Source organism: Pipra filicauda, unplaced genomic scaffold, assembly GCF_003945595.2.
Source record: "Pipra filicauda isolate LSUMZ 115617 unplaced genomic scaffold, ASM394559v2 scaffold82_size2718185_pilon, whole genome shotgun sequence".
In the NCBI taxonomy this organism is placed as follows: Eukaryota; Metazoa; Chordata; class Aves; order Passeriformes; family Pipridae; genus Pipra; species Pipra filicauda.
Genome location: NW_024105009.1, coordinates 138,452 through 166,218, shown reverse-complemented (window position 1 = coordinate 166,218; position 27,767 = coordinate 138,452). Strand labels below are relative to the sequence as shown.

At 42.5% G+C, this 27,767-nt stretch overlaps 1 protein-coding gene and 1 long non-coding RNA gene across 6 annotated transcripts in view; one reads left to right on the top strand and one right to left on the bottom strand.

Moving 5' to 3' along the window:
• Nucleotides 1–132: 132 nt before the first annotated feature.
• LOC113995547 lies at nucleotides 133–2,737 on the bottom strand. 2 transcript variants are annotated; one of them, XR_005566922.1, is made up of 4 exons: nucleotides 2,625–2,737; nucleotides 969–1,097; nucleotides 546–706; nucleotides 133–271 (listed from the first exon to the last, which is right to left on the bottom strand). It is a non-coding gene; the product is annotated as an uncharacterized LOC113995547 (long non-coding RNA). The 2 variants fall into 2 exon arrangements; XR_003543450.2 differs by lacking the exon at nucleotides 2,625–2,737 and adding an exon at nucleotides 2,241–2,430.
• Nucleotides 2,524–27,767, top strand: part of QSER1 (glutamine and serine rich 1) — a 44,053-nt gene continuing 18,809 nt past the window's right edge. Inside the window, exons 1-5 of one of the 4 annotated variants that reach the window (XM_039390479.1) lie at nucleotides 2,524–2,722; nucleotides 18,933–19,042; nucleotides 20,248–20,412; nucleotides 23,691–24,328; nucleotides 25,100–27,398. In XM_039390479.1, coding sequence (XP_039246413.1) covers nucleotides 2,607–2,722; nucleotides 18,933–19,042; nucleotides 20,248–20,412; nucleotides 23,691–24,328; nucleotides 25,100–27,398 — 3,328 coding nt within the window. In that variant the 5' untranslated portion in view covers nucleotides 2,524–2,606. Of the gene's footprint in view, nucleotides 2,723–3,312; nucleotides 3,365–18,932; nucleotides 19,043–20,247; nucleotides 20,413–23,690; nucleotides 27,399–27,767 lie in introns of those variants that run through there. The other 3 variants (XM_027735698.2, XM_027735700.2, XM_039390478.1) reach the window with 3 other exon arrangements.

Below are 27,767 nucleotides of genomic sequence, written 5' to 3'. Positions count from 1 at the left end.
AACATGATTTTACAGCCACATACACACCCCTGCCTCCCCTTTAGAGAGATCCTGTAATGAAAATACACAACATTATGGTGCTCTTTAAAGTTCATCTTGCCATTACTCGAGAGAAAAAAAAATCAAAGAAGACACTAGCAGTTTTAAAATTTATTAATACATCGTTCCAAATTTGGGGCAAGAAACTCCACAGCAACACGCTCACTCCAGAACAACCAAGCACTGCAGCATTTCGTATTACTTAGGTCCACGTATCACCCTCCTCTCAGGCCTATTTGAGGAAAACAATGCACTCTAAGTATAATAATATAATGGAGATTAGTAGAGATCCTGCAGGGAAATAAAAAACCGTGGGTCCTTCCCCGCTGGAAATGGCACTTCCATTAGCATACAACTGGAGTAATTTTCTGTCATCAGGCCTCGTTCATATGTAAAACAGCCATCCTCCTGTTTCCCAGGGAAAGAAGGTCTCCCACCCCCCACATGCGCTGCTCCAGCTGCAAGCAATACAGGTGCTAACTTATGCAAACACGAGGAAAACTCACTCTGCTGGTTTCTGGCTTTGGTGCGCTGCTGCTTCTCCCTCCACCCTCTGCCCTGGCCTCTGGGTGACTTCTCCGGTCTCCTCAAGCGCTGATGACTTTCGCACTTACCCTTCCCTTCTCATCCGAGCCTGCGCTTCTTCCTGTAGTTTTCTTTGCTGCTTCTTGAAACCAAGCATGAGAAAAGCAGAATCTCAGCTTTTCCTCCAGACATCTCTTACCTTTCTGCTTTCTCATTTAACGCTGATCACTCCACCTTTTCATTCCAGTGGTGATATTTTTTGTAACTCTTTTTTTTTTTTTTAGCATCTAATCTGATTGACTGTAGCTAAGTTTCTAAATGCATTTCACTACAGAATTCATTTCACTCTGTGGTTCAGCATTGCCTGGAGTGCTACAAACTGAATCTTCAAAAGGCTTACTTACTCATTAGCATACACCTTCCTGTTCTGAGCAATGCCTTCAGGTGCAGTCACCCTCTTTTCCAGACCATATTCCTTATCTTTACCTCTGAGGCACATTCCTCCTGCTCATCTCGCCCCTCGTACCTTCACTCTGCAGGGAAAGCAAGACACAGTTCATCCACCATCCCCCTGCCCAACACCAATGTCCCCTTTGCCCCTACCCTGTTCTGTGCAGCTGGTGCCCATTTCCCTTATGCTTTGTTTTAATGAGCACACAGCAGAAGATACTGTCTGCAAACCAGTGGCGTAGACTGCTCTAAATAAAAATGAACTGCTTTAGGCAGTCCTGGCTAAAGTAGGCCTCTAGAACCTCTCTGGCATTTTACCATTTAAAGTTAGACTGCTCTAAATAAAAATAAAGAAAGAATAAATAGATATTCTTACTGTTCTCTTTCTAGTTGACTTTTGGAGAGGGACATTTTGCAAGGGCATGCAGTGACAGGACAAGGGGGAATGGCTTTAAACTGAAAGTAGGTTTAGATATTTAAGAAGAGGTTCTTAACTGCGAGGGTGGTGAGGCACTGGAATAGGTTGCCCAGAGACGCTGTGGATGCCTCCATCCCTGGAAGTGTTCGAGGCCAGGTTGGAGGGGGCTTTGACCAACCTGGTCTAGTGGAATGTGTCCCTTCCCGTGGCAAGGGGGTTGGAACGGGATGATCTTTAAGGTCCCTTCCAACCCAGACCATCCTGCAATTCCATTATACGATTCTATCCAGGCTCCAGGCCTGCAACGACTAACTGATAGGGGGAATGCCTGAGGCTTTTGGAAAGCTCTAACATACAGACAGATAAAAGCGGAGGCGGAGGGAGCTGGGTCGGCGGGCCCCGCCGCGGGAAGGAGGAGGCGGCGGCCAGGCGGGGGGAGCGGCGTCCCCGCCCGGTGATGGTGATGGTGGCGGTGACAGGGGCCGGGGCAGGGCGGCAGGGCCGCCCCACAGCCCGCCGCACAATGGGGCGGCTGCTGGGCTCCATCTTGGCGGCGGCGGCCGCCCCGGAGCCCGCGGCTGGCGGCGCTTCCCCTCCGCGGGAACAACATGGCCCCGCCCCGGCTGCTCCAACAAAGCGCCGGCGCTTCGCTTCGCTCCGCCGAGGAACCGGCCTCCCCGACACCGCCACCCCGCCCGTCCCCGCCTTCAGCCCCCCCACCCCGCCCCGGTGGTGGCTACGCCGCCCCCCCGCCACGCTCCGCTCCCGCCGCCGCCGCGCTTCCCCCTCAGGGCCGCGACTCACAGACCTCCAGCTCCTCCTCCTCCTCCTGCTCCCGCTCCCCCCGCCGGCGCTGCTGGCGGCGGCCCCGGCGGCCCCTCCGCCGCGGCCTCCCTGCCCCCGGACACGGAGCTCCGTGCGCCCCAGTGCGCTGGCGGGGGAGGAGCGTCCCGGGAACGCGCAGCCCGACATGGGGCCGGCGGCCGCGCAGCCCCCGCCGCCGCCCGCGGCTCCGCCCGCCGCCCGCCGCTGAGCGGAGCGGAGCGGAGCGCAGGGGCCGCTCGGGGCCGCGGCGCTGCCCGCCCCGCATGAGGCGCCGTTCCCCCGCCGCGCCTCGCTCGGTCCCCGCCGCCGCCGCCCTCCTGCGCGCAGGGCCCCCCCCCGCGGAGCCCCGATGATGGACAGGAACTACCCCGCGACCCCCGGCTTCGCCGAACCCCTGGCCCCGGGCGCCGCGCCGCCCGCCGCCTCCTGGGCCTACGAGCGCGGCGCCGGCAGCCTCAAGCCCAGGTGAGGAGGGTCCGCGGCGGGCAAGGCCGGGGGGCCGCGCCGGGGCCTGGCCGAGGGCGGCCTGGCGGGGCAGGGCAGGGCGGGGGGCGAGCGGGGCCCGGGGCGGCCGGGCCGGCGTGGGGCGGGCGGGAGGCCGCGTCCCGGCGGGCGGGGGGCGGCGGGGGCTCCGCGCTGTGCCCCCGCTGTCCCGGCGGGGCGGGCGGTCTCCCCGCCCCGGAGGCTCGCGTCGGGCTGCGGCGCGGGTTCAAGAGTTCACGCGTCCCTGCGCGGCTGCCGGAGGGCCGCGGGCACCGGCGCTGCCCGCCCGAACAAAGCTGCCCGCGGCCGGGGCACCGCGGCGGCCGCGCCGGCATCCCCCGCGCCCGCCCCTGGCCCCGCGGAGCCCGGGGAGCCTCTTCCCTCCGGGGCGTGCGGAGCCTCCTCTCAGCTAAAACTTCAGTCCCGCGGAGACTTCTGCAAAGTTCCGGGAAGCGCGGGGGGAAAATACGGGATATCTTATTGGCTTCGGGTTGCTTTTTGATTGTGTAACTCTGCCAGCTAAAAGGAGTGTTTTCTGGGCGATGAGGTTTTTCGTTGTCGCCTGCCTTTTTTATGTCCTGTGGCTTGATTTATCCGCAGTTCCCATCTCGGCGACGTTTAAAGGTAAAAGAGTCTCAGGGGCTAAAAATACCCCATCAAAATAAGTGCGCTTATAGATAGATGACTTTGCATTTGGTTCTGAAAGTGGTCGGATGTGTCTGATAAGATTAATAGATAATCAAGTCAGAAGGACTGGTGTAATCATCTAGTGTGACCTCTTCATAATGCAGGCCACAGGACTTATTTTCCCCCCCAATCTTTGTTTGAAACTAGAGTTTACGTTTTAGAAGGTGCAGTTGAAAATTTCCAGTGAGGCAAAATTCAGCACAGTTCTTGGTAAAGTATACAAATATACTGATTTGTATTTTATTTCTGATTTCTGATCTGAAGAGGGCTACCTCTAGTTTCTGACCACTGAATCTTACTTACAGCCCATTGACACTGAAAATCCCATTAAATATCATATTTTCTTGACTATGAATTCTTACGAATTTTGCTTAACTTCTTGCTTTACTTACTTTTCTTAACGTGAACATAATATTTTGAAGTTTGTTACCAGATATTTTTAATTTTTTTTGCTACTTTAGTTATTCTCCCAGTTTTCTCTTAGATTCCCTCCAATTTATTGTCACCCTTCCTGAATTGTGGACACTGCATTTGAGAAGCAATTAAGTCAATAATGTTAAATAAGAAGATCATAGGACCTCCCTGAGGTGTGAGTCTCTAGCTTCCCTATTTCCCATAGAATTGCAAGGATGGGTGGTTTTTTGGACAAACCCTTGCCCCGTGAAGCTGCTTAGCCAGGTTCTCTGCAGAATTGACTACCTGGCAAAGTAAGGTCTCCTATCATCCTTTCCAATTTTACTTCTTAGTTGTTAACTGCTTTTGATCATGTCACTCACTTCCACCAAAACCAACACAGCAACATGTCCTGTCTATGTTGCTTTTGCCAGTTCTCATCATCTGTTGAGGATCATGCCATCTATTCCAGGAGGGAGGTTTGAATTTTCCAGGTCACTTAAGAATATGTGGTGCAGAAGCAAAAGTGGATTTCTGAGGGATCTTAGAAGAAATGCGACTACTTGATGATTTTTTTTTCTATATTTAAAAAAAAAATACCCTGGTTTTAAAACAAAACCTTAATCTTTTTAATAACTGCTATATTAATGCAGTTCAAATTGCATATTTTGGGAATTCCTTAATTGAAATGTCATGTAGAAAAGTCCCAAGACAACTACCGTGCTGAAGCTCACTGGATCAATGCCTGCTACCTATTACCAATCAAATTAGTATTACTGCGTCCATATATGATCTGACAATATTTATGCTGTGCTTCAGGAAACAATGTCAAGAAGACCTTGCTTTAGTTCTTTAAAGTTTCATCTCAAGGCTTTGTACGTGGTGATGAATGATGCATTTATAATGTGTTGACTGAAACATTCAAACTGTTTTTTTATCTGTAGCAAGAAGAGGGAAAACACTATGAATCATATTTTGTGCTTGAAGTTCTCCTGAACTGGGTTCTTGGAGCTCATGTCATTTTAATAAGAAATAATTTACCCTGTTGGACGCAGTGTTAAGTAGAGTCTGGGCTTGCAGAGGTGTTTTGGTTCCTCTGTAGCATTTGTCTTTGTATGGATGGAGCCAGTTGCTGGGGGATTGGGATGTAAGAGTGATTCCTGTCACTGCCAAGACTTGCACCAGCCTGGAAGGAAACTGTGAAGGTACAGATGTACTGTAAGGAAATATGCTGTCCATGTTCTTGACTTGTGTTACAGATCACTTCACATTTTTCAAAATGGTGTTTCTGATTGTGGCTGACAGGTAGTCACCTAAACAGCTGAAGCTGCATTAGCCTGATGTTAAATTAAAAAACGTGTGTCGTGTTCATCTGGTACTTGCTGGAAAAGAATTCAGCCTTTAGGTGATATAGATAACAATATTTCATTCAAATTTCATTTCATATTTATGCTGTTGCAGGCTGTGTCGTGGCAGGCCATGTTCCCTTTGTGTGGAGAGCCATGTTCACAGTCTCAGCTCACCGGAATGATTTCTCCTCCCTACGAGCGTTGCTCCTGTCTTCCTGCACTTCACTTCAGCCATCTGTTTTTTATCCTGCTCCTTATTTCTTGCAGGCACTGTTTTGTCTGTGCAATGGCACTATTCTTATCAACTGAAAGGAAATGTGTGGTGAAGTGTTATAAGGACATTGCTACCAGGCCTGCTGTGACATAACCGTTCCCATGGAACAGGAGAAGATGGTGAACTGGGGATGGAAGCTGGTGGAAATCACCTGAATCACTGTGTTAACTGAGCAGAGATCGTTCCTGCTGAGGAGCATTTTGGGACAGTGCAGCCACACAGCCCCATAGCAGGGGGCTAAGGGGATGCTCCTGCCCTCTGCTTTCCCTTTCCCCCCCACCTCTTACACAGGCTGTCAGCATCCTCAAGGAATTTGTGATGGTTTGATGGGCACACTGCCACTCTGACCTTTTACTGTAGCTGCTAGAAAACCTTACTTCTGTACTGAAACTGTCCTTTTGTGGCACAGCCTAAAGCTATTGAATAGCAGAGAAGGTATGTGCTTGCTGGTTATTTGCTAGAGAAAAACATGGTATTCAGAAAACAGGTGAATGTGTTAATAGTTTGAGAGACTCGTAATTGCTTGGAAAGAGAAATAGGAACAGGTGGTAATGGATGAGGTTTCTGGTTTAGTTTATGTCTGACTTGAGGTTTTATTCAGAGAAGGATTTTTAGGAGTGGAGGGATCTCACGGTTCTTGTTTGGTTTCTCCCACAGCTCTAAGACTCAAATCTTCTGCTATATGTGATTAAAAGTCAGTCACAATTATTTTGTTGGTGTTGTAAATTTTATGGTGACTGCCACGGTCTTTGTTTCTTTATGCCCAGTAGTCTTCTGTCCACTTCTGCCCTACCCAAACACATGGGGTTTTATATGGCTTAATTCAAGATGGTTCTTTGCAATAGACAAACTGGCATTTGGTTAGTGTGGTCTATGTTCATAACAACCAGTCTAAGAAAATGAGTTAGTTACAGTGAGAGTTCATATGCAAAGTTACATAGGTACGGGACCAATACTTCTGTTATAAACGGTTATGATGGGTTTTTTAACTCAGTTTTGCATAGCTGTCAAACTAATGCTTATTGTAACAGCTGTATGATAATTGTGATTTAGTCGAGGCTCAATTTTAAATTCTAATGGATTTTTGCACAGCTATAGAAACTCTAAAAGTGCAGACAGCATGTTTTAGAAAAGAGCAGAACATTTTCTTTCATCAAATGAAATTGTTCTGAGAGGTGAAACCGATGTTTGTCGTTAAACACATATCCTGCAAAAAGTTCCCTATGGCGTAGTATTTTAAATGTTGAAAAGAAAGCTTGTAATCTGGGAATATACTTAGAACATTTGCTATTAAAAGGCACAGAAAGATTAAATAAATATATAGAAAGGTAGGTCAGTTTCAAATCTTACCAAACTTTCGGTCGTAGTTTATATCTAAAACATTCATAAACATTTATACATGCAAAATAAACACCAGGAATCCATGGTGTAGCACAGATACCTTACAGGGACTTGCCAGCTTTTCTTGCTCTCCTTTTCTTCCTTTTTTTCATTTGTTTTAACCTGCATTCAGCACATACTGAGATCACAGCTGTGAGGTCAAAGATTGAACAGAGGCTGAATGCTTTCTTGCTCTATGTCCCATAGCTTTTCCCAGGTGCAGATGTGTGGTCATCTTGCAAAATCTTTGCTAGAGTTTCTAAATGAGCCAGACAGGCTTGTTTGGAATTACCTGCTGCTCACTTTATTTCATTTAATGCCAGCTTCACGTGAAACATTTCAAGCCGTGTCTGTCACTGTGCTGCAGTGAGCAGTGGTGACACAGAGCAGCGTGCAGAAGGAACGAGCTGAAACTTAGTCTGAGGGTGCAGTTACATGAGATGGCTGAACTGGCTGCTCAGCCTCACTGCTGCTGAAAGGGGCTCCCTTCCTCCTCCCCTGTGTTGGCTCTGGTGTTTGTGCAACTGCCCGGGGAGCTGGTCTCGTTTGTTAATCCGTGAGGAAACTGTCCTGGCTGAAATGGTGAACGGCTTGAGCTGGAGAGCTGTGCTGGTGTACCTGTGCTGTCAGACTGGCATCCAGAGGTGGCACCAGGGAACGAGCAGGGAGCAGAGCTGGAAGGAGTGAGCTGTGTGTCCTTGGCAGAGATTCTTCCCGGCAGTCTTGGACACGTTTTAGATGGGCTCAGTCTTGCCACGTCACTGTCTTTAATGAACATCCCACCCAAATTGTACCACCTGCTTCCCTACCAGGAGCACTCGGTAGGTGTCTGTCTTAGCTGAGTGCTTGACCTCTCTTGAGATCACCTGGAATGATATTTTGGATGTGAGCCCTTTCCCACAGAGGCAACAACTTCAACACAGGTTACTGAATACCTTGTTCTGAAAGAAAGGGGGGGTCGTATTCTTCCACCTATGCAAAAAGTGTTTCGGTCCCATAGACGTATTTTACCTTTCATCCTGTTAACTTTACCTGTAGGTGTTTACCTTATACCCCTTTGTTTCTTCTGTGCTTTTGCCCACCTTTTATTTTTACTTGGAGATGCTGTTGATTCTGGCATAAAGCTGTCATAGGAAGGAGGTTGTTTTTAGAAAAATCTTTGTTCCTGTCGGGAAAAAAACACCTATGACTGAACTACATTGATTCTAAACAATACCAGAGCTCTTATAGAGTGGGTGTATTTGCTTGGATATTTTTGTTGTATTTTGTCAAAGCCTTCACAAACTTGCATGTTAAAAAGTTACTTTGGATGGTGAGTGCCTATTCCATACATGAAACAAACAAAGAAAAAAATCAAAAACCAGTTAAAAGGCAGCATATTAATAGTCTCACTTCAAACCTCCCTTAGCAGCCTAAAGGGTGACAAAAATAACTTTGAGCAGCATGCAGGGTTCAGCCTTTCCAGCAGGGCATTTTTTGCTGTCCCATGCAAGCGACAGGGAAAGGAAAATTCTTAGAATTTTTAAGCAAAGAGAAATGTCCTCAGAGAGGATGGAGCACTTGGTTATTAAGTACTAGATTTACTTGTCTCACTGGGCAGATTTCATAGTTTTTGGGCTTACTTCTGCTATTGTCTCACCTCTTGTTACATTCCTTCTTTTGTTTCATTGCTCTGGACAGATCTGGAGGGGTGCACGGACACTTGCATCCTCAGAACCTTTCTGACTGTGGGCTACAGCAGGGAGCTCTTATTCCTGTATCTCTGCATGCTTGGAAGTTTCTTACTCCACAACAATTCAGCAAGAACATACATATGTTTAGACAAGCTTTTATTTGCCCATATTGCTTTTCTTCTTTTTCATCTTCCCTCCACATGCCTACCTGTGTTGCTTGCTTAGGACTTGTAGAAGTGCAACCAATTACACTCAGCAGGAAGAAGGCACCCTTAGGCATCCTTATCTTAGAGTAATAGTGTTTACATAGGAGGATACAAAGGAACATTTATTCCTTAATAACCCTGTAGGAATTATACTCGGGGCTGTCATACATCTAGATTTCCTTGGAGATAGCCCTCTTTGTGTGAGAAGAGGTGGAGGGCTCTAGCTCCTCATCTAGCATTTCCAGATGTCTGGCAACATCTGGAATTCCAGAACCTGCCAGACAAGGGGCCACAGCTCCTGTGTGGTGTGTGTGCAGCTGGGAGGGTGCTCTGTGGTGACACTGAATGTACCAGTGTGTGCTGCACGTTCCATGGTGCTCTTCTTTCTGACCAGGAAATCCCTTTCAGAAATATGGCAGCTCAGTGCTTCACACCACATCCTGTTTACTTTCTCTCGTCTTCGTGTCAAAAATTCCAGTGCTAGACAGTGAATAATCCTTCAATCCCTGTGTTCCTCCCATTTCATTATTCTCTGCTGAGTTTGCCAAGAATAGGATTTCTAATAAGTTTTTCTTGAATGCGAACATTTGCTCATTTGCTGTGCAAAGAGTTTTCGTAGACAGCCAACTCCTTCAGACTCTCAGGACAACCATGTGTTAACTACCTTCAGTTGCTGGCTCTGGTGACCTGGATGTTACTGATACTCCAGCACCACTGGAAAGAGATGGGATTTTCATCTTTTCCCCTCCAAAAAAACCCCGTTGTTATTTTTCTTTTAAGAGAATACAGGTTTTTCACCAATTAAAGGATTTTTTTTTTAGTGTGTGCATGTGTATAGACTGTTTTGATCTCAACACTTGCTTTTGTTTAGATAGCTGCATGATCATCAGGAAATCTTAAATCAATATCTAAGGCATATTCAAGGAATTTGTTTCATATAGTGGAGTTTTTTCCATCTCAAAATAAATGGCCATGTAGCTGTAACTGTTTTTCTACAGTTTTGAACAGTGCAGTTTTTTTTTTAGTTTTCAGAAGCAGCCGTGTTCACATGGTATTTTCAACTAAATAGTGACTGGTGACAACGTGGCAGCCAAGGTCCTCTTTGCAAGGTTAGAAATGTAAATTTAAACCTGTTTTGGGATGAAGAGGTGTAAGAGCTAAATTCAAGGGCTATGCTAATTTACCTCACGAAATTAGATAATAACACCCCATGATGTTTCCTTTAATGTAAAGGACTCTTTGCAGCATTTTATGATGAACTGTGTTGTTAATATGTTGGATCTTTCCTGGGCACACCTCCTAAATTGGGGTAGGAGTGGTGTTAGTCATAGGGGTGCCTCGTTTTTGAATCTGGAGGAGCTCACGTGAGCTGCTTGGCCCTTGTAGTGTGTTGTAGGGTGGGGAAGACACTGTAGATATCTAGATAAATGTGCTGGGAGGCTTAGAGCCCATTTAATGGCCCTGAGTTTTTGGCTGTGTGGATGATCAAGGATAGCAAGGTTTGTGGTCTCAGGTGTGGGCAGTGAGTAGATACTTCTCTTCTGTGCCAGTTCTGCAGCCACTGATCTTCACGGGGGTCCAGTGTACTGGGTACCGAGCTCTTAGAAAATTGAACTTCACCAAACCTTGAAAAACTGACTCTTATTTCAGTACTGAGTGTTTGAGACTCGATGGTGAGGGCTGTGAATCTGGGTGGGTTAGTAGCTGTGCCTTAGTTTCCCTAGATTAAAGGAGAAGATATTTTGTGGATTATGTCCCTGTAAACTGCTTGGGGATTTGGTAATGAAAAGAGGTGCTGCCAAAGGTGATTCTGTGGGTATATAGCACATATTTGGACTCCTTACCTCTTTTGTGGTGCAAAATCTCACCTTCAGCACCGTTTTTTCCCATATAACTGGAAAATAAAGGGTTTATTAAGGAATGGGATATCAAGTATTCCAATAGTAGCCTAAAGGTAAGACTCAAGCTTGCCACAAAATATGATGCTGTAATAGCTGTGGGAGGATGAGGGTTGAGAAGCATTTCAATAGCTGAAATGAATTGTATTTTTAATAAGACACTGATGTGGCCAGGCCACATCTTGAGATAATGCTCTGATGATTTTTATATTTTGAAATAAAATTTTGTTATTAAAAGTAATGAAATCTTTTTGTGTGTTTCTCAGCCAACGGTAATAGAGGATTATGCTGTGTGCTCAACCATTAATACTGGAATGGTCTAGAGAAGAGTTTTGAACATCTCCCAAGTATGCTTTTGACAGCAGAATAGCATCACATATTGCAGAAAAAGTGTTAGATTTCCATTACTGTCTGTTACAAAAGTCTTTTGAAATTGTGACTAAAGGTCTAGGAGTGAAGTTTCGCTAATTTAAAAAAATCCCAGCTATTCTCTTCGTGCTGGGTGAAGAAAAAGTTCTTTCATGGAGGAAAGGTAAGAGAAGAGGATAAATAAATGTAGTGACAAAATAATCCAGTGTCTTAAAAGCCCAGAGAATAAGATTGCAGAGCTTTCTGTGGTGTGAACTACTCAGACCATAATGGGTACTTGTTTTTCTGCAGGGAGTGGTAGAGTAGAAGCTGTCAGGGAAGATGTAAAAATCCCCAAAACATTGCTTGACAAACAAATGCCTTAAAATTATTTCTGATGCTGCTTTATAATATAAATTGGGAGGCTATGTGGACATATCAGTGTCTGTTTGCATGTGGAGAGTGATGATACTGAGTTAGTAAGTATATCAAAGTTAAGTTCCAACATGCAGAGCAGGATCACTGAAAGCTCCTCTCTAGACCTTGAAATCTTAAAAAGTGCATCAGGACCTCAAAACTGGCATTGTTGTAGGATAGTTTAGTTTTAGTTAGTTTTTGAAAGCTGCAAAAATTCTGATAGAAAATCGCTTTGGTTAGGTTTCAAAGTTTTTTTTTTTTTTGTCAAAGCCAAGAAAAGTGGTTGAAGTATTTGCCAATTCTGATTAAAAAAAAAAAAGAAAAAAGAGAGAAAATCTGATTTTGTTAAATGTCCTGCATTTCAGCCATAGATGACCTCATCAAAAAGCTGATTTAGAGTGTATACCTTAAAAAAATAAGATCATTAGGTGGTTTGTTCAGTCCCTCCATAGTAACTGAAGTTGAAGTTTCTAAATAGCTCAGTTCTATCTGAATGTTGCTTTTCACATACATGGTTTCAAGACAGAGTTTAACTGATTTTTTTGAAAACAGAATTATATTGTCTTTGTTATTAAGAACTCCACAGGTTACTTAATCAGACAAGCCAGCACTTGCACTGAGGCACTGAAGTGCCAGTAAGACTATTTCAGCTTTCCTGAAGCGGTTTTGGGCTTTTCATTTTTAAAAGGATCAAGCATAAGGAGTTCAGACACATTAATGTGGGAATAAAAGGGAGATGGACCTTTTTTGCAATAAAATCTCTTTTTCCTTTGAAATGTGACATGTATTCAGGTGAAGAATCACAGGAACAGCGTGAACTTTTGCTCACTCAGGCAGTTCCCTGCATGTAATTTTCTACCTCAAAATCGATTTCTTAGAAGCTCCTTATCTTCGCTCCTAGAAAGCAAGGAAGTAATGAGTGTTTCCTCTCAAAAGTAGCTCCAGGCAACCTGCAGTCCACATTGTGTCGGTCTCAGCCCTGCTCTTGGTGGCTCTGCATTTGAATTGAAGTGGGAAATTATCATTATAGCTTCATCTTTAATGAAAGAGTGAAGGGTGATTGCCTTTAGTACGTTATAATGTGATATATTCTACACGGGATAGGTAGTGTGTAATTGCATTAAAGGGGAAGAATGTGGCACAACCAACAGACAGTCGAGATTGCTGATAAAATGCTCCTCTTGTGTCCTGAGATACCTCAGAACCATATTCTGTATTTTCCCTCTTTTCAAAAGTCACGTATCTTGGAAAATAACATTATTAGGTAGTTAATAATACTTGAAAATATTGACATCTATTTATTTCTTGTTATAATTCACAAACAGGCTAGGCAAATACTGAAGTTGTGTGGTGTTCTTAAAAGAGTGCCATATGTACCTTTTAAGATGTATTAATTTTAGAGATGCTTCTGATTTCTCAGGTGTAGTCTTCTGTTTTTTGAGTAGCAAATTAGTTTTTTCTTTTGTCTCTTGGACACCATAACTGTTCTAGACTGTTAAATATTCTTTGTGCAAATGTAAGTGGAGTCTTCAAACATTAAGGTTTGTTTTGTCTTGTATAATCTAATGTGAGGATCAGGGAAATTAGATGCAGAGAGTAGGCTGGTTTCCTATTTTTCCTAAGCCTGCCAACATTTTCAAGCTTCAAATAAAATTTGTTCTTGCAGTGTCTTTCCCCTCCCCTCCAGTATGTGTCTGGGAAATAGAGGTGAAAAATCACATCTTGTATACATTTAAAAAAATACCTTGCACTGAAACGAGTCTCTGGGCTGAGGAGTTTGTTTTCCATTCTTTTCCTTTGGCATTTCTGAAGCATTTTCTATTGCCTTTAAGGGCTTACTTTTCAACTTCCAGAAGTGTGTTGGACAGGAGTGATTCGGTGTCAGTAACAGTATTGAATTTAATTAGCTTAGCAACTTTCTTCCTGGGCAACTCCCTCTGTCCTTTATGTTGCTGCTTCTTAGAGTTGTGGCTTTTCTTTTTTTTTTTTTAAAGACAGGAACAAACCCATTTTTGGATTCAAGTTATCTACCTGTAGCTTTGCTTTTAAATTTTAATTTTTTTCTGAGCTGCAGATGAACCCCAGATGCTGAATTACATTCTAGTTTGATGTAGCAAACTGTGAACTCTTGCTGTTACAATGGGCAGCTGAAGGGCCATTTACCCCCCATTTCATCTGTATTAAATTCAAATAATGTTTCTGAGTAATACTCTTCCATTCTTTCTCCACAAGATGATTGAATAAAGGCAAATTAATATAGATAAATGTTTAAGCAAAATAATAAATGCTGTATCTATTACTAAAATAATTGTACCTACAAACCTAAGCAGGTAATAGAAGCTGGAACTGCATTTTACGTGTTTAAAATCAAATATAGCGGACAGAAAGGGATGTAGGCTGCATATCAGTTTCTATATCTTATATTGAAAATGATGTTTTTAATATTTAGAAGTGCATTTGTCGTTTTTATGGCTTTGCTTTTGGTCTCTGACTGGAACTTGCTGTTGCACAGCGAAGTAGCTGGTTGGAGAGAGACTCCTTTGCCAGGTGTCTGAGCTTTGGCATGGAGAGGGAAATTTGAGTGATATTTCCCCTATTTCATATATATGTCTCAAGTAAGATAAAATGCAGGGTGTGAGTTTTAAGGTACTTCCCTGCCAGCTATCACTGCTCTATTTAATCTCCTTTTCGGTGATTTAATTCGAAGGGGGCTGTACAGCGAGCCATCATCTCACAGGAGCTCTTGTCTTCAGTAAGGCAGAACGGGCAGCCAAAAAATGAGACCAAATTCCCTGGTCTGCCTCAAATCTGATCACTTGTGTGCGTGCCGGGTTGTTGCCTTTTTGTTTTCTTGGGCTTAGTTGTTCTGGTCTCAGACTTGTCAGCCTGTGTGGGAGCCCAGTGTTGGGGCGCCGAGTTCCCCTCTCAGGTGGCGGGAGCACCTCTGGGATCTCCTGGAGTCTGGAGTCTCCTGTGCAGCTGCTTGTCTTGTAGGTGTCCAGTTTCACTCTGAGCACAGCCTTGCACCGTTTGAATACTTTGAAAGTGCTCTGTGATTTAATGTGGAGTTTTCTTTAGCAATTTTCCTTTATATGAAAGGCAGGAGCTACAAGTGCCTAAGAACAAGGTATTGCACTCAAAAGTATCCTTTGCTCTTTAACAGTTCTGGTCTGTTTTTCACGTGAGCATTATAAGTTTCCCTAGTACTTGAATCATTGCTGTTGTTATACTTAAAATAACCTCACCAAACCAAACCAAAAAAAAAGAAAAAAAGAAAAACCCAAACCCACAAAACCAAAATAACAGTCAAAACCCTTAAAAATTGCTAAGCAGTAATGAAGAATTATCTAGAAAATAAAAGAGAAAGATGAAAATGCCCCCTTTCCATGTCATGATACTTCTTGTATTGAGTATTAAGTGAACTAAGATACTTGGGTTTAAGTGTTTTTGTTTCTGTGTTTCATTCTGTATGGGTGCCTAGGAGAGTAAGGTTATTTGAAGGAAGTGAAAGAAATAAAAATACTTGTATGTCTAGTGTTTATTGCAGCTAAATTTTGTTTCCGTGTAAAAATGATACTTCCATCTGAGTTTGAAGTTGAGAAATGCACCCATCACTTGTGTAAAGTGCAAACCTGATAATTGTCTTGGCAGGTGGTGAGTGCAATGTAGGCCAATAACCTTTTGCAGATGGAAACCTGAATTCATATGAAATTATTAAGATTGAAGAATGCTTTGAAAATAAATTACTGTGAGAATAGCAGCACAAACAGATGTGTGAAGAGTGGATTCTGGGATGACTTAATCTGGGCCAACAAAAAGGAGTTGTAAATCAAGGTTGAGGTATTTTAGTAACAATGAAATGCAAAGACTAAACATTTTTTTTCCCACAAGTTTACTGCAGAGGTAGCAGTCTTCTATTAGCCCAGCTAATGCAGCTGAAAAAAACAGATTAATACTTGAGTCGTTTCACTTTCATTGTCATAAGTTGTTTGTTTTTGTTTTTGATTGCATCATTACAGCAATGACAAATAGTGATGATTCTTTATGGGACAGCTCTAAAAGGACACTTAAATATTCCACTAAAATTGAATGGATCTTCTCAATGAAAAATACTTTGCAGGGAACTGTTTTCTAAATTTGTATGTCGAATTGGTATTATTTTCTAGCACTAATCACTCCATTGTGCAGTTAACTATGACAGTAAAAGTGGGAATCAGTGATAAGGGCCAAGTGTTTTTGGAACACTGTGTAGCAAATAATGATAACAAACAAAGTACTGAGTAATGGGAATGTCTCTTCAGTAACTAATGTGAAATTTCGGTACAAGCGAGGACTTCTGGCAGACTTTGAAACAAGAGTACAAAGGGCTCGATAGCCACAAGGTTATTTATCATGGTGAATGTATTTTTGATATTCAAATTACGTGCTGTATAAGTTGGTCTGTTTAAAAGATAAATTTTATAAAAAGAAACCCTAAGGCAGTAATCTTTCAGATTGCTGTGCTTGTTTAGGATAAGCTTATGTAAACTGCAGGCATATATGCAAGGCTTTTTGAGATAAGAATCTACATTCCAGCAACCAGTAATTATACAATAAACAATTAACTGCTCAAATAAATACAAAGTTTTTATTGAAAGACGGATTCATTTTTGAGGTTGCGGTCGCATTAACTGTGGAGTTTGTATTAAAAAAAAAACAACAGCCGTCACATACTTTTGAGTGTTCTCAAAATGCTCATCAGAACTCCAGTGTTGAGGTTCTGGTAATTAACAATGTTTCTGGGCTCCAAAATTTAGAGGTTATTTTGTATCCCAGAGTTAATTTCGGAGTCTTTCTTGTTACAAAGTCTTTGTCCGAGTTTCTTTTACGAGTTACTTTTATCATTCAGAGCGTTCTGCCTCTGGTCTACAGGTTTGTGTGTGTTAGGGCCCTCTAGTAGCCTTTTGTGTGTGCTGTACCTGCCCTTTTACAACAAAGGTACAGTTTATTGTAGAGGACTGAAGAGGGGAAAATTGATCACAATCTTCACCAAACAACCAGAATAAGTAAAAGATTCCAATCAAAAAAACCCTAAACAACAAAACACACTTAGACACAACCCTCCCAAATAAACAAATTAAAAAACACCAGCCGAAGAACCCCCCCCCCCTACAAATCAATTTTTCAGTTTCCCTGATTTTCAGGTGGTTAATCCACCCTTTTCCTCACAAACTTCTGCTGTTACAAGGTAAGAGGAGGAATGATGCAATATTCCTTGATATAATCTGTGCTGGGTTTTTTTGGATGTCGCCTCATCTGAAAGGATTTTTGCCTCAAAGTCTAGGCCCAGTTGCCTGGTACACCCCTGCAATGCCAAATGTGCCTCTCAGCCTGAAAATACCCCAGTGGGAAAAGGAAGGTGTCCTGATGATAGGTGGAGTAGGACTTCAGAGTTTACCTTTAAAATGTCTGAAAGAGAAGTTGGCACCATGTACTTTTATGTAGGCAAATGCTTTAAGAGGACTTGAAAGAAAAACTAAGTAAAACTTATTTCTACTGCACAGGGGAGGGTTTTACAAGATCAGCATTTCTTTTGGTGAAGGTAATTCTTATTATCATTGTGTATGCTGCCATGGTTCAGTTCAGAAACTTATTTTCTCATGTACTGCATTTTTATTTATTAAAAAAAAATCTGAAGAACACTTCACATTATGGGTTTTTTCTTTCTTAGCTATGCAAGTTTTCTCAAAAACCCCCAAACCGCCTTAACTTTAGATTTTTTTTTTCTTGTGAAAATACTTGCACTTAAATTGGCTTTATTACATGCATAATGTTTTATGTGCAGAACACCCCTGCAATTTTTTCTTGTCTGGAAATAATGAAAACTTTTTAATGCCGTAAATAAAAGAAATAACCTACAGTGGCATGTGATCATGCCTGCCAGTTGTCCATAACAGTGATCCAAATCTTAGATTTCAGTCAGCATATCATAGAAATCAGTTGCTGATGCACAGTGTTGAACTGCACAAAGATCTGTCCTCTACAGCATAAGCACGTGGATGTGCTGACTCTGAATTTGGGGTTGGCAGTTCTCTAAGTTGCAATGACTGCTGTGAAAGGTGTTAAAAGTGCTAGACAATGAGTGCCGCTGAGAAAAGCAGGGGCTGAGGTTCTTTGTTTTGCTAAAGGGTTTTTGGTTCGTTCTTTAGGCTTGTGCTTTAGCCTGGCACGTGTTGCTGAAGTGGAAAATACATCCCCTGACTGTGCATCCCAAGGCAGGGAAGTCCTGCTCAGACAGGCTCTTGCTAGTTCAGAACGTGTGGAGGTCACAGTGCTCTTGGAGACTCATCTGCCTCCTCTTGTCATCTTAATGAAAATGGAGCAAATCCAGCAGTGTTGCCAATTTTTGTATTATTTGGTGTCTTCTATAAAAAGTTTCCCATGATGTCACGATTCCTGGCATCAAGTGTTCAGTTTTTCCCTGATGCAGAGTGACTGCCCCCTCATCCCAGGGGATGAAAGAGGATAAGGGAAGTCTCCCTTAGAGCAGGCAACAGGGAGGGCTGTGGGTTTTGTCCTTTGGGTTATTTTGGCATTTGTTTACAGTTGAATTTTGAGCTTAAAGCAATCTCACATGTGCCCTGGAGTAAGTAGCAGCTACCTGTAAACTTAACATCCAGAAAACAAGAAGAGAAGAAGATAAATGGTAACTTGGTCATGCCGGCCTTCATTTTTTCCCATTTGACAGGTGCTATGCAGACCTGAGTCTCTGGAAGCTTGAAAGCTTTGGGGTTTTGTTTTGCATCCTCCTCTCTTTTCTACTTTCTAAGCTGGAAATCATTAGGATTTTTGGCAAGTCCCTAATCTTGCTCGGTGTTAAGATTGCATTTATTTATTTTCTGCGTTGTTGCTTTTGCATGGACCCTGACACTGTATGTTTTCAGTTTGCTTCCCTTAAGCCTGATTAAAACATCACGTTAATTTAGATGACTCATTTAAAAATGTTAAATAAAAGCTGTGAATCGTTAACTTACATTTAATGCTAAGAGGGCTGAAGATGGATTTGTCACTTTGTAGTGCTTTCACTGTCAACTTTGTTAAATTGTCACAAAAGTACCAAAATTTTAAAACACTATTGCTCCCACAGCTTCCTAGTCATTCCAGACTTTGACTTAAATGAGGTCCTGTAAGTTTTAATGGAATTAGAAGTGGAAATGCTAAAGTGGACTTGTATTCGTAGTCATCTCCTTTGCAGACTTTATATCAGTAAATCATTACAAAAGGTTTCCAGCCAGTGTTTCTTACAGTTGAACTAGGAAGACCTGTGTCTTTCTGACCTAGTCCATTATAAACTTTTCCACGATCAGCTTTGCTTTTTGTAAGGTTGGTGGTTTTTTTTCTCCTCCCCCTTTGGCTTGTCAGGTTTCATCATACTTTTTTTATCTGCTTAACATTTTTAGTGATATCGTGGCACAACTACATCTCTCCTTTATTTCTGCAACTTTTTGGCTTGCGATTGGAATTTCATAATTGGTCTTTGTTTCTGCAGCTGTATATTTTTGTTAATAATGTTTCATTTCTCCCTTAGCTTAAGCTATGGAGGAGGACATTCATCACATTCAGAAACAGACCTTCACAGACAGACATACACAGCTTCTCATCAGCTTCCTGGATACTCAGCTACACAACATCCTACTGGTAACTCTCCATGTCATGAGAATACTGCTTAAATAGCTACAGAGAAAAAAACCTCCAACTGTTAAGTAATTTAGATTCAAGTTGATGGATTTTATAATCAGAGGGAGTTTGTCCTGCAGGTGGTAGCAAGTGGTATTAGAAAACCTGAGTTTGTGGCAGAAAGTTAACAGTTGTTAGCTTTTATCAAAATGTCATAAGTAATAAGGAAAATATAAGAGGGAGGTTAGGCTTAGTAACTTGTTGGCTTTTGAAGAAACTGCATTTGTTCTTTAAAATGCAGCTTTTCAGGACTGGGCCTATGCATGAGGGCCAAACATTAAACATGCCTCAAAGCCAGCAGCAACAATCCTACCAGTTCTAGACCAGAGCAAACAGCAAACCTGATGCGAGTTGGGACTTGCAACTGCTGGTACTTCCATGTGCGAAGACAGTGCTGGGAGAACATTACAATTTATTTTAAATGTAGCAATAGGGTAGGCTGTGTTACATCTGCACCAGGATCTCTCTTTGATCCTGATGATACCCTGTTTCCATGACAGAAGAAGATCTTTCACATTGGCTTTGCAACCCAGTTTTGAAGAAAAATGTTTGAGGTCATGTGCTGGCTGGAGTCTGGAGTCTCTTGGCCAGGTCCTCGATCAGGACAAGGGGGGGGTCAGAACTGCAGTCTGGACATAATCTCAGTTGCTCACAACTCTGGATCTCTCCAGTGCTTTCCATTGAGCCCCTTGCTATTGAAAGGTCTGAGCAGTGGGAAACACAGAATGGTGTTTGTGGAATGCAACCAAAACTCCTTTTCATGTGCCCAGTCCTACAGAGATGTCCAAACTGCTACAACCTGCCCAAAGGGCACAAAAGATGATACAGAGAAGCTGAACCCATTTCAGGAGGAATTCTGAATGTTTTACCAGTTCATGTGAAAATAGAACAGTGAATCTTCAGATGAAGGGAGAATTTTATGGGTATACCTAAATATTGTTTTAAGCATGATATTTGACATACGTTTAATAGTTCCAATTTACAGTTGTAGCAGTGTATAAGAGTTAAACCCAGAAAAATCAATGTACTTTAATAACAATGCTAATGTTTCATAACGTATTTCCTTTTTTTTTAATGATGAATGTATATCCTTGTTATTTGATTGAGCTTCTTGGAATTTCATCTGAATTGTCTGTTTTGTTTCATTTGCCTCCACCATCATCCAGGCCTTTCAGGAATATTTGATACCAGTATGCACAGTGCTGGAAGTAACACTAAGGAAACTTCTTCAGTTATGAATTTTCTCTCTGCTATCGAGTCTCGTACTGCTCAAACAGTCTCTTCAGGATCTACCCTTTTACCACAATTCAGGGCTCCTTCCTGGCAGACAGGTGAAAATTTCCTCTTGAAATAAAACTTTGTCATGATTATATTGAATGTTTGGGAGAATTTGAAACAAAAATGTCCCAACTGACTGAAAAGGCTGCATGTTTACTACCTGTTTTACACCTCGATATTTAAGAATACTAAAATCAGTGAAATTATATTACCAGAAGAATTAAATGAGCAGAAGTTCTGATTGTTTGGAAGGAATTTAGATGCATAGGATGTCTAATGAGTCAAATTTATTCTCCCAACTTTGTTTGGGATTAGTCTCAGTATCATCATAAGCATGTTCAGGTACACTACCTGTACATCCTAGCTGATCTTTTGTTCTCAAACTCTGTTCCCTATGATAGTTCTTCTGTGATATTACTACTAAAAGCCTGTTGGATAACTTTGGCCCCTTTGTACACAGAAGTAATGGGCAAGGTGTTCTCAGAAAGGTCTGAGACGCGTGTCACACAGAAATAAGTGATCTAATCTGCAGCTAAACAAACGTGCCATCTCTTCTGGCAGACTGACTGCCTTCTATAAACCTCCCCCATCTGTCAGGCCTTCTGTGCAGAGCAGGAAACTGCATATTTGGAGCTCACTATAGGCAGTCACACCAAGATAAGTGTTGCAACTGCATCTCTGGGTTGCTTCAAGTTATGGTTAATCTTGTGGAGTGATTGTGCAGCTGTGCAGTGAATCAGGTCTATTCACTGCTGACAGAAAATGTTCGAGTGTTTTTTTTTTTTCCTCTGGTGGGATGGTTTTCCTCTGTATCAGCAAGCTGATCCGTGTCTCAGTGCAGCTGTATGATTGTTCTGATCTGGGGAGGAGGCACAAGGTAGGAAGAGTGGAACAGTCCTTTTGTTGGCAGTTTGCACTTGTTCTGTTAAGTGTAATAATGTGCAGCTGGATTCTGTGAAGAGCTACTCAAAAAAGTTGAGGATAGAGAACGTGGCTTTTTACTCAGCGGTGACAGAAGCAGATATGTGGCAGCACAGATGAAGATGCACACTGTTAATCTGCCAAAAAATCTTACTATAAATCAGTGGTGTTTAGAGTTGTGATGACCCATCCTCACACCAGAATGTCAGCTGGGAAGAAACCTTTTTCTCTCTTCGTCCTAGCATTTTCTCCATTGCAGCTGCCTAGCAGTGAATTGTGAAGAATGGGGACACATGCTGTGGGTCGGGTTTGATGTTGGTACCAGTGATTGAGAGACTTCTCAGTACTCATTACTAAGAACTCATCAGTAAGCCCATTTTTCAATATTACCAGTTCTCTGAGCTTTCTGTTGTCCTTTTAATACTTTTGCTGCTTTTCTGTAACCCTCAATCCCCCCATATGTCTTCTGAGAGCTTTGTCTTGTACAGACTTTTTTTTTGATGAGGGAAAACAAGAGCTCTTCGCTCTTCAAGGTGACCTTTCTTTAGAAGGGTTTCTTACTTCGGGGTTTTTCTCCAAACCCTTCGGCTGTGGATTTTGGGGGAAAGGGAGGAACAGTGTGTTACATTGTCCCACCAAGTGTTCCTTTGGTCCGTGAGTTGTGTTATCAGTGTTTTGATTTCTTAGGGTAGTGGAGGTGTGTCTGTGCACAAAATTTACTACCTTTGCCATACCTTTTGTCTGCCCCTCAACAAAAGTAAAAATATAAAACCTAGCAGTTCTATATTAGTGCTTTTGTGACCAGTTCTTGTCTGGTTTAAGAAATTACCTGCATAGTAGGAAGGGTCTTGATTTATGGAAGAGAAAACACAGGTTAGATGAGAAACTAACATTTGCAGTTAAAATAGGTATAAATTCTTCCTGTTCTTTGCTGCTTCTGGATGGCCCTACCCTTGTGTTAGTGAAAGAGAACCCAGTTGTACGTGATGTTGCAGTTTTTTAGATTAGGGGAAAAAATGTGCATTAAAACACTGTTTATGCCTTCTTGCTCAGAAAGACCTTATTGTTGACTAATGAAAAATACCTTGGCATTCCTTCACTATCACATCTCTTCATATCAGTTGTCTTGAACTGAAAGGGAGAAACAAAGAATTTATTTCTCAGCTTCACCTGAACCTTCAAAAGCAATTGTATGATTAAGTTGCAACCAGTTTAAGAGAACTTAATGTATTTTAAAATCAAATATTTTTTTTAACTGAAGGGTTTTTTTCAAAACAAGCTTCATTTGCTGAGATTTTTTTTTATTTATTCTTAGATGATCCAAAGCTAAAATCTGTTTTAAGTATGGGAGAAGAATTGAAAAAAGTCAAATTATACCAGAGATTTTATTTTCATCTGATTTGCATACCTGAGTAAATTTCCCAGTGGAAATTCATTCCTTTACAAGAATTTTAAGCCTCTCTGGGAATAAACTTGTCTTCTTCACTTTTTTTTTTCATAGACTTTGGAAATAGTACACAAACTTCACCAGTACCTGCAAGTTACTGGGTGAAAAGCTCTGAATGATATGGATCACTGGTGTGAGCCTGAAAGCTTGCAAGGGAATTTCACACTCCTATTTCAACTGGAGTAGTATATTCTGTTGAGAAATCCTGTTTGAGCCAGGATGTCATACCCATGGCTGGATGCAAATAAGTAATATTATACTTTTCAGTCGGATGGTTGCTGTTGCACTGTGCACATAGTTGCTGTCTGTGGATATTTTGGACTCTCACTTTGGACAGCATACAAATCGTATTTATTGCTTGTATTGAAAGTCAGAACACTCCTTTAAGAAAATTAAATGCAAATTGCATAGACCATTAGCTATTTCACTGTAAGCTCTGAAATGTTTCCCATAAAGTGAGTTATAAAAGTACTGGTGAGGGTAAATGCAGGAGATGGGATTGCTCCTTTAACTGTGTCTATATTGCAATTGGTAAGGTGTAATTTTGTGTTTTTACTGTATATTGAATGTGTTCGAGGCTTTGGATCAGTTCCCTGTGAACTTCTTAAACTGAAATAAAAACTAATAAAGAACCTACAGTTTCAAAGCAGATTTAATCTTGTACAATTTTTTTATAAACAATCTGCACCTTAAGGATATGAGATTTTCCCCCCGACAATTCACTGCAGGTATAGAGTTTGGAATTCTTAGAAAAACCTGCACTTCCATTTTAAAAATTGCCCATAATAAGTGCCTCACTTAGTACAGTTTTTTAGTTTAAAGGGTGGTGATTCTGAAGAACGTTATATTTGTAAACGCTGTAAGAGCTTACAGTGAAATGACTTACAGAAATGCAGAGTGCTGTAACTTGTAAAGCTCCCTTATGCTCTTTTTTCCTTCTTGTTTTGTTTTTGTTTTTTCCAGGTATGCATTCCTCAACAGCCACAGAACTGTTTGTTACTGGAGCTTTGCCAGCCTCTGGAACATTTCCACCAACATCTGCTTTATCAGCGTATCAGCATCCCAACACTTTCAGCAGTAGAAACTTTGCTACTACCCCTTCTCTTACTCTTCAAGATACTACTTTCAGTGCTACATCAAACGGTCTCTTAACTACCCATGATCCTTTATTACAGATTAAAACCTCGCAAGGCACTGTCCCCACCGCTTTGACATTCGAGCGCCTGGGCGGTTCTGTGTTAAGTACCAGCATCCCACCCCAGTCATCAACATATCGCTCCGCTCAAGAATCCGCGCCCCATCTCTTGCAACCTCAGTTTAGTTTGTTGCCTTCGACCCTTGGAGGAGCCCAGCAGGTGTCTCAGGCGTACAGCACGTCTGCCTTTACCGGTTCCACCGCGTCGATCGACAGAGCGCTTCAGCGAGAATGTAGTGTCATTAAACACCATCAGCGGCCTTCAAGCACTCAGTCTGTTCAGCCTCAACTGACTGTTTCCCAGCATTCCTTACACAGCTATTTGACGAGTACCAGTGGAGTTAATTTTCAGGATACCTCCAGGCACTCGGCGTTATCCTGCAGTCCGGTTGGAGATGTTACTCAGGTGAGCAATGGAGGACCACAGCAGAAGACTTCTCAAGTCACGGTGGAACTTGCTCAGTCGTACACATCTGCCATTCCGTCACCTGGTTTTCCATCTGCTTCCACAGCAAAAGTGAAAAACTGTTCCATGAAGCAGCCTCCAGGGTCGACAAAGACCCCCAAACCTCAAAGTGTAGCTCCCACTGTGCAGACACAAAGCTATGCCAAAACTGCACAGAACCAGAGTTCTGTCATTACAGGCCAAGCACAGATCTATTCTACAGCACAGCTCCCGAGCCTCTTGTCAGTCAGTCAGTCCCAAAACTATGTTTCCTGCCAGGCTCAGCATGTGCCACCTGTCAGTCACTCACAGGATTTCTCATCCAGCAAGGTTGAGAAGCTGCCCTCACTGTATAAAACATTGACTTTTTCTGGGCAATCCCAAACTATTACTTCTGATAGTCAGACTCTAAGTTACTCCTCAGAGGAACAGGTGTTGACCTCAGTTCCAAATGAGAACTACTCTGGGCAATTGAGGGAACTTGCTTCAGTCAGCCAGTCTCAGAGCTACTCTTCTAGTCACTCTCAGGGTTTATCTCCAGTTACCCAGTCCCAAGTTAATTTTTCATCTCAATCACAAGTTTTATCAGCCGTTAGTCCTTCAGAAAGCTATTCTTCAGGGCAGTCTTTAACATTAACATCACCTTCTCTTTCCTTTAATGCCTCTCCTCGGGTACAAACTCTTCCAGCCTCGAGTCCTAATCAAAGCTATATTTCTTTGCATTCTTCTCAGAACTCTCAGTCGCAAGAATCCTCCTCTCCACAGTCTCAAAAGTTTTTGCCATCTGTCCAGTCTCCTTTTGCATCCCCAGCTCATTCACAGACGCTGCAGAACAGCAGGCCTTCCTCAGAAACAAAGGCCTATGTTAAGAGGAAGTCTGACTCTAACCTGTACGCCTCATCCAAACAGGAGGAGGAGTTGTCAATGCAGGAGATGCAGGCATTGCAACAACAGGCTACTCTTGAACCTTCCACTCAAAGCCTAACTGAGGAGGAAATCAATGCTCAGGATGCAACCTATAGGGTCTCAAAAGCAAATGACAGATACTCTCAAAGCGTGATCAGAAGTAACTCTCGCCTTGAAGATCAAGTTGTTGGACTTACTCTTCAGGGAACAAAAAAAGATGAGAGAATGGTCAGTTCTGTGGAGCAGCTCTCCCAACACATTGGCCATATCACCAGCCTAAGCCACGACATGAAAAAGACGGCGAATTTAATGCGAACAACACAAGTGACTGTGAGCGCTAAGGAGCTGAACCAACAACATTCTCTTATGCATAAGGTACATGAAAGTAAGACTCCAGAACAGCAGGGCCAAGTCATTAGTACTCCACCGCAGGTCCAGTCTCATGCTCCAAGACACGGCCATCAGCTGTGTCTGCCCAGTGCACAGGTACTGCTGGAGCCAACCTGTGACTTGCAGATCCTTCACCAGTCGATACTGCAGTCGGGGTTGGGACAGGCAAAGGCATCACCGCAAGTGCAAAGAATACAGAGTCCTCAACAGGTGACGCATCCGTTCCTTCAGATGGATGGTCATATTATTCAAAGTAACGGGGGTCATTCCCAGCAGCAGCTTCATAGTCAGAATTCAGAAGTAATGAAAATGGACATTTCTGAGTCTGCAAAACCACTACAGCAACATCTGACAGCAAAAGATCATTTTACTCAGACAAATCAACATGATTCAAAAAATCAGTTTGTTTCTCTTAGTTCAATATGTTTCCCAGAATCTATACTTCTCAGTGATGAGAGGAATATATTATCCAATGTGGATGACATCTTAGCAGCAACAGCAGCAGCCTGTGGAGTGACTCCATCTGACTTTGCCAAATCAGCTTCTAATGAAGAGGAAATCCAGACTGTTGAAAATAGTGAGGAGTCTAAAGCACAGTTCCGATCACTGGATGTAAGACATGTGTCTTCTGTTTTCAGTGCCTCACCTACTGTAGTTGGGAAGCCAGCAAGCAGAAATAATATTTCTCTGAATGGGGGCCAGATTACTCTAAATCTTACACCAGTGTCAGCAATACAGACAAAAACTGTGAACCTGGATCAACAGCACATTGAAACTTCTGATCAAAATGTACCAACAAGAATGACCTCTCCCACCCTTGGTCCTGGTCAGGAAGAGCAGGAACAAGGGGCTGTTCGAGTTAAGAAACAATCCAGCATCAGTCACGAATCTGAAGAAGATAATGATGCTTCTGTTGATGGTACACTGAATGCAAGAGACACAGAGTTTGTTTCAAGTGGTAGGAGCCTAAGTGAAGAAAGTGCTGCTTCAGAGAATGATTTTAATGTGGGTGGTGATGATGGTACATTAGCAGGTAACCAGTCAAAGGTTCTGTTGCAGCCGCTATCTGTGCCCCAAAGCGGAGATGGAGCCATTAATAGAACTGAAGAAGAATGCCAAGATTTAGCTCAAGGGAACCTTCAGAAGAAAAAAAGCAAAGGAAAAAACCAAAACAAAAATGCTGCAGAAGATGACAGTGCAATTCAGAAACAGGTGAAAAGAAGCGGGCAGTGTAAACGTCAGAATTCGAGAGGAAACGATTCATGTTTCACGTACTCCTCTCCTGTTTCTGAAAGTTGTTATGACACTTACCAACATCAGGAAAGAATGAGGCAAAAAATTAAAGAAGTTGAAGAAAAACAGCCCGAAGTCAAAACAGGATTTATTGCATCTTTTTTAGACTTTCTAAAGTCGGGGCCTAGGCAACAGTTTTCCACTCCAGCTGTGCGAATGCCAAACAGGACTAGGCGACCAGTTACACAAGTAGTTCGTGCCCCTTGCCTACAGTCCTCTGCAAAGCCTCAGCCAGCAGCAGCAGCAACACCTGTAGCTCCTGAGGTTAGTGGAGAAAGTCCGACCAAAAAAGCTGATGAAGAACTTAAGAAAAACTTAGAAACGTTGCCTTCGTTTTCTTCTGATGAAGATGATTCCGTGGGTGGTAACCATGATCTTCAGAAGAGCATCTCTACTGCGTTGTCAGCCCTGGATGACACATCTGATAGAAAGATGAAATCAGGTAAAATGGTTACTACAAGTGTGTATGTTGAAGGAGATTTCTGTAGCTGATGGGGGGGGGGGGAAATGAAAAATTTTAACTGTCTTCAGGTAAAGGTTTTGATTTGTTTTGGCCGTAATTAAGAGTTTTCTTCAAAAGGTGTATTGACTATGGACTGAACTAGTGTTTTCCACAAGTAGAAAATATGTAAATAAAATTTTTTATGTTACTTAAGTAGGATTCTTCTAATGCCATAAAGTTATTTTAACCTGGAGTTGGAATAATGCATGTGTTGTCCTCATTTCTGGCTTAGAATGCTAAATATGATTTTCATCTGGAAACCTCAACAAACCATCATGTCAGAGGTTCTAAACCTATTTTTAAACAACT